The sequence below is a fragment of the Syngnathus scovelli genome, chromosome 17, assembly GCF_024217435.2.
Source record: "Syngnathus scovelli strain Florida chromosome 17, RoL_Ssco_1.2, whole genome shotgun sequence".
NCBI classification, from domain to species: domain Eukaryota; kingdom Metazoa; phylum Chordata; class Actinopteri; order Syngnathiformes; family Syngnathidae; genus Syngnathus; species Syngnathus scovelli.
This window is the reverse complement of record NC_090863.1, coordinates 12,696,595-12,702,865: the sequence shown is the minus strand read 5'-3', so window position 1 is coordinate 12,702,865 and position 6,271 is coordinate 12,696,595. Positions and strand designations below refer to the sequence as shown.

General features: G+C 41.6%; 1 protein-coding gene across 2 annotated transcripts; it reads left to right on the top strand.

The window, feature by feature from the left end:
* The first annotated feature begins 543 nt into the window (after positions 1 to 543).
* On the top strand, positions 544 to 5,704 carry LOC125984843 (annexin A13). 2 transcript variants are annotated; one of them, XM_049747128.2, is made up of 11 exons: positions 544 to 718; positions 1,470 to 1,545; positions 1,920 to 2,014; positions 2,083 to 2,250; positions 2,687 to 2,720; positions 2,977 to 3,056; positions 3,464 to 3,532; positions 3,975 to 4,076; positions 4,159 to 4,234; positions 4,333 to 4,445; positions 4,633 to 5,704. In XM_049747128.2, the coding sequence occupies exons 1-11, from the start codon at positions 704 to 706 to the stop codon at positions 4,750 to 4,752; spliced, it is 948 nt and encodes a 315-aa protein (XP_049603085.1). In that variant the 5' UTR covers positions 544 to 703; the 3' UTR covers positions 4,753 to 5,704. The 2 variants fall into 2 exon arrangements, with proteins under 2 accessions (XP_049603085.1, XP_049603084.1); XM_049747127.2 differs by having other exon boundaries at positions 545 to 718; positions 2,080 to 2,250.
* Positions 5,705 to 6,271: the final 567 nt, after the last annotated feature.

Genomic DNA, 6,271 nt, shown 5'->3' with positions numbered 1-6,271 from the left:
CAGGTAACAAGCGGCAGGTGGGAATAATCAAACTCATCATCGGCACACAGGTGGGGAGGGGAGAGGAGGGGCGAGCACACAGGTGGGGAGAGGAGGGGAGGGGCGAGCACACAGGAAGGGAGGGGCGAGCACACAGACGCACGAACAAAACGATGGCACCTTCTGGCTGACTGGGTGAGATGTGAGGTAGCCTCCATCTTGGGTCACAGCCGGTCAGGGACAATTAAAGTCTGCTTTCATCTTCAAAAGCAACTTTAGCAAAATTCATTTGGAGGTTGCTTTCTTTCACCCCCCGGCACATTGTTAGGGGGTGCTGTGCAACACTGCTATCTTGTGGACATATTCAATACAGCATCTGTTTATGAAGCTTTGGCAATAAATGCAATAATGACGTAACGAGCCTGAGAAGTCTTTTATTATTTATCTGTTGATCATATCCATGATATTCTTTTTTTATTTTTTTACATTGTACTTAACCCACAAAAAGTGCGCTCTCTCCTTCCGCCACCCCCCCCTCCCCCCTTTAAAGTGGTGACGTCGGTCCTGCAGAACCGGACAGGGCAGGTCCTCTCTGCAGCACCTGGCACTCCTCTTCATTAGATCTTCTACGAACTCTAACCTCGCTATCCGAACACACAACAAAGTCACTTACAACCTTTCTTGTTGTGGTTTTATAACAAGACGCACTTGATTACGGACCATCATGGGCAACGTCCAGGTAAGGAATTGCAAACTTAGGCGTTTACTGTCGTTCAGGGCGAGTTCTTATCGTTTTTATAGAACGAGGGTCGTCGTGCTTTTCAGGTTTTTGGTACTTTGATGCGCATCTTTTCAAGATTCAATGTCCAAAACATTGTGGGCTTTTCAGGAGGGCGCTACTGGGGAGTTTCACGTCGGTTCCCTTCAAATGATGCACTTTTCCCTCAGTAACGTATTGTAAACTTTTAACCTGTTTAACTAGTTATTTTGAGCAAGGGACAAATTGCGCACCAGGGTTTCATCGGCGTTTGGAGAGGATAAACTTTTTTTTTTTTTTTTTTACTATATCACAAGCTACAGTGGAACAAAGTATGACTGTAGCAAGTGTTAGATAATCTCTGACAAAATATGGACATTTCTTGCAAAGAGTTTCCCACCATAAGGAGCAGTCATTTATGAGCTGGGCTAATCAATATGCTGCATTGCATGAGGAGAGGAGTTGGGTGGATGCTCCTGGCAATGACTCAGCAGCACTCAAGCTGCACCAGTCTACAAGCGGCCTGGATGTCACGCCCAAGGACCAGACCTCCTCTGCTTTCAGATCATATTATAGGTTCTCATAAGAGGCCGTTTGAAAACTAGCAAGTTGGGAACGCAGTGTTAGTTAGTTAGTTAGTTAGTTAGTTAGTTAGTTAGTTAGTTAGTTAGTTAGCATCATGGCATGCAAATGAAACATTTTCACTGGTCCTGTCTACATTTCTGCTTTTTAGCCCACAATCGTCCCATTTGAGGATTTTGATGTTACAGCTGACATAAAGGCTATTCGACAAGCGTGTAAAGGTGTAGGTGAGTGTCATTTATTGAAAACAATTTTCCCCGATCGGTCACAGTGGACAATGCCGCATCTGCATTTGGCGTGTTTTTAAACGCATTGCAGTGGCGAAGCTAGGATTTTTTTTTTCCTTGAGGGGGGTGGAATGTCTCAAGGGTTGAGGCAAAGATACAATAATTTTCTAGAAATGCCCAAAAAATCCTTCATAAAAAGCTGACAAAGATTCATTCAATTCTCCAGAATGTTCAAAACAATTCTCGTAAAAATCGGAAAATACCCAAAAGTCTTTATCTGCCGTATGTTAGAATTGAAGTTGAAGACTACCATTAAATGAATAGTTGGGTTGCGTGCATACCGACGTTTCTCATTAGGAAATGCGCTCCTTCAGGTACGGATGAAGAAGCCATTATTCAAATCCTGGCCAATCGTTCGGCAGTCCAACGTCTGGAAATCAAGCAAGCTTACTTTGAAAAGTACGATGATGTGAGTATGTGGCCTTCTGTTTCATGTCATCAGTACATTGTGTTACAGTGTGCCTATTCCTTCAGGAGTTAGAAGAGGTCCTGAAAAAGGAATTGACTGGCAGCTTTGAGAACGCTATTGTGGCCATGTTGGACGCACCAAATGTCTTCTTTGCCAAGGAGCTGAGCAAGGCCATGAAGGGGGCAGGCACAGATGAAGCCGTGCTTGTGGAGATCCTGTGCACGGCTACTAATGAGGTCTGTCGGCATACGTATGCTAAAATCACTTTGGCAGCGCACCAAAGTGGTTGAGCGTTTTGAAAACGCAATCCAAAGTATTAGATCTTAATTTTAACATATCCAAGATCTAATTATTTGTTTTCCATATTTGGACATGCTAACACTCTTGACTAAATGTTGGCAAAATAGCGTTTCTTGAATTTAAAACAAAATTGTTAGCAAGCAACCATTATAGTTGTGAATACAGTTGATGCAAAGTGTGTGCTGTTAAAAAGAGCCACGGAATACAGAAATCATAGCACAATGCTAATTCAAGACAATAAATTGAATTTGTTACAATATTCCCAGAGTAGTCGAATTTTTAAAAAAGGTGATTCTCAACTTGGACTCTTGGCAGCTTTCATATTTCTAATGAAATGTTGATCGATTTTCTTTGTCTTTTTTTCACTATCAGGACATCAACAGTTACAAAGAGGCCTATGCCCAGGGTAAGTTCTTCTTTTTGGATAAACTGTCTAAATATTCATCCATTCACGTCAATTTTATTTTGAGACATGATGTTGGAGCCTGTAGACAATATTTTTTCCCCCCACAACATTGACCAAGTCTATCCCGATTTAAAATAGAGCCAAAAGTTACAGATCACAATTAGAGGATGTCTGTGTGTGGGGGGGGGGAAGTCTGTACACCATCTTACCTGATGTACTTATTAGAGGACTAAAAGGAGGACCTGTAACTTTGCAGTGCTTGAACGTGACCTGGAGGCTGACATTGACGATGACACCAGCGGAGACGTGAAGAACCTCCTTATCTCACTCCTGCAGGTAAACTCGTTTGATTCAACTTGACCAAATTGTGGAATAATCCTGCTTCAAAACGAGTCAATAAAATGGAAGACAAATTGGAATTGCATCTCCCCTTGCGATAACCTCCACAAAATAGCTTTGCACGCTTTTCTTCGCCTACTGAGATATTCAGCGACACACATGGCATCATTGTTCCGCCTGCATACCAACTTCATCCCTTTCACACCCACCCGTTTCCTTCCCCTCGTGAAAAATGACAAGCACAGTGTGACTCATGTCCGCAGAAATGTGCCATCCAAATATGTCCTTGGAAAATGCCTCGCAGATGATGATTTGATCCCACATAATATTTGTTTTAAGCCATGGCTCGGGCTTTTCGACTTCTCACTGAATCTCTTTATCTTCATCATTGAATCTGTCTACAGGCGAGCAGAGACGAGGGCTTTGAGGTGGATGAGGGCGTAGCCGAACAGGACGCCGCGTCTTTGTTTGAGGTACATTTTGAAAAGATTGAACAAAACAGCTCTTTTCTGCTCCTGTTGGCATTTTGAAATGACAGACAGGAAGGACAATTATTTGTGACGTACCATCTGTTCAGCTGGGCAGTTTGGGAGGTTTGGAATTATGGTGCAACAGCTTTCTCTAGTGGTAGAAGAAAGAATCACTTAATGAAATGGTCACACCGTGTATAATGTTACAGTGGCTTCAAAGTATTCCTTTTTTAATCACTATATACAGTTATTAGGTACAAGATGTATCTAAAAGATTGAAATTTTAGGAGATCATATAGAAGATGTCCACCAACAGCATATTTGGGATCTTATCTAACTCCCAACGCGTCAAATAATCCCAAAAAGTGCTGTCAGCCAAATGTGTTTTAATGAGCTCCAGATTGAAGCGAACGATTTCCTGCTGTCATTTGATGGTAACCACCAGGCAGGGGAAGGCATGTTTGGGACAGATGAGTCCACCTTCAGCTACATCCTCACACACAGAAACTACATGCAGCTCCAGGCCACCTTTAAAGCTTATGAAGCTGTAAGTCGGGCACACACACTCATTCTGGAGCAGAATCTGTCTGTACTGCCAGTCAGTAAAGTCTCACGTTTTTGTCTTTAAGCTATCAGGGAAAGACATTTTGGACACGATTGACTCTGAGGCCACAGGAACCCTGAAGGACTGTTACGTCACTCTCGGTAATAAAGATGTGGTATTGGGTCAGACGAACAACTGCAAACACGGTAATTTGAAAACGTCTCAAGTAGTCTTCTAATCCAAGATGTGTGCTGAATAGTTCGGTGCGCCAAGAACCCTCAACTGTACTTTGCGCGACGCCTTAATGCTGCTATGAAGGGTCTCGGCACCGATGAGGACACACTCATCCGCTTGATCGTGGGCCGCTCTGAGGTGCGTATTTGTGTGCAACCACGGTTGCGTTACATGTCATCAGGTACAAAGATGTAGCAGATGTGCTCCATCACTTGATTTAAAAAAAAAAAAAAAAAAGTAATGCTCATGCCTCTGGACATCATGGAGTATGACAACACATTATTTTTTTTTACTTCTGTGCGTTGCTGGCCCAATTATCCATCAGATTGACCTGGAGACGGTGAAGGACATGTACCTGGAAAAGTATGACGTCGCCTTAAAAGATGCCCTGGATGCCGAGTGCGGCGGAGATTTCAAACGTCTCCTCCTGGAGATCTTGCACTGAAACACTATGCTTCTTCTGAAAGGCCTTATTTAAACAGTGGTGTATCTTCCTCTCTACCTCCTCTAAGCAAGCCCATTGTTCACTCACTCCCTCCCTCCCTGCCTGCCCGCGTGTCATCACCACATTCCTCTTGAACTTGTAGTTCTTTGACATACTCTCACCTGCGTCCTTGCGGCAAGACGTTGACACATATTTACTGCCATTTAAATGTGTCTCTAATGTTAACATTCAGTGGAAAGTGTCATATATATATATATATATATATACTGCCTAAATGCTTCTATCAACTTTAACTACCAGCTTTGAGAGACGTACAGTACATGTATTAGCCAGTACATGAGTACAATATTTACTCTGTCAGCCGGTGAATGTGTCAATTGCAATTTGCATTTTAAACACATTTCATTAACACAGTTTTTGCTTGCAGTACACATGTAGTGCCATTTGCTGCAAAGGTATCTCTTTTGTCGCTACGCCATGGTCCGGTACTTTCTGCCACAACACAAAAGTGCCGACCCATCACAATAGACGAATGGGCGAGTACAGTAACTTCCCTTCACCTGTTTAGGTGCACACTGCACACTGTTGTTTAGGACACCTTCATGCCTGTGGGATTTTTTTGGAAAACCCTCATAATCACAGTTAATAAATTGCAATCTTCTCACTTGATGTGGTATGCAATTACAATTTTCACAAACCTAGTAGTCTTCATTTAATGGATGGTTAGACTGCTGTTAACACTGAACTATGTATGCAATTCTGTTATTTAAATCTAAATTTAGTGGCTATTGTGATAGATTGTTCCATTGTCATGTAGTAAATTGATTCACTAGACTATCAAAAGGATGTTGGTGTATTCTGATGACTGGAAACTTGATGACTGTTACTTTTCAGCCTGCCTCTGTTTTATAGTTTGTGGCATATTGTAAATTAAAAAAAACAAAAAAAACAAGCAGACGTTCAAAGCAAAATAAAACAGGGTAATGGGAGCACTAATCCTTGAATTGATGAACAAATTAAATGTAGAATGAATTTCAAATTGATATAGCTTACAATGTCTTTCAGTAGTTGAATTCAAAAAGCGAAACTTGCATATTAGATTTAAGATGTAGATTCCTTTTTTAAAAATCGTAAATACCAACTTAATGTATATATTTAAATCCTTTTAATGATTCTATCTTCTCATTTACTGAAATTAGGATGACATGACTTATACTCAGGAGCGACTTGTGCATTTCATGGCTAATGCGACGTATATTCCGGAGCGACTTTTAGTCCGAAAATGACGGTACAGTCTGCCTCAACCTGTGCCTTTTTACTGCGGTTTTATGTCCCATCAGCAAAACAAATTGTTTCACCTTTGTATTTGAACAGGAAATATGACATTTCAATAATTTCGATGACAAAAATGTTCAAAATAAGGATCAGTGGACAATCTTTTTTTTTTTTTACTTGTCATGACAGGTGAGGCAGAGCCTGCCTTCCCTGACCGCACGTCCCTGCTACAGATATTTTTTTT

What these genes read in the sequence shown, in the direction of transcription:
- LOC125984843 (XM_049747127.2), top strand. An exon ending in CCTTTAAAGCTTATGAAGCT is followed by an intron (nt 4,077 to 4,158) that starts GTAAGTCGGGCA and finishes TTTGTCTTTAAG; the next exon opens with CTATCAGGGAAAGACATTTT. An exon ending in GGACTGTTACGTCACTCTCG is followed by an intron (nt 4,235 to 4,332) that starts GTAATAAAGATG and finishes TGTGCTGAATAG; the next exon opens with TTCGGTGCGCCAAGAACCCT.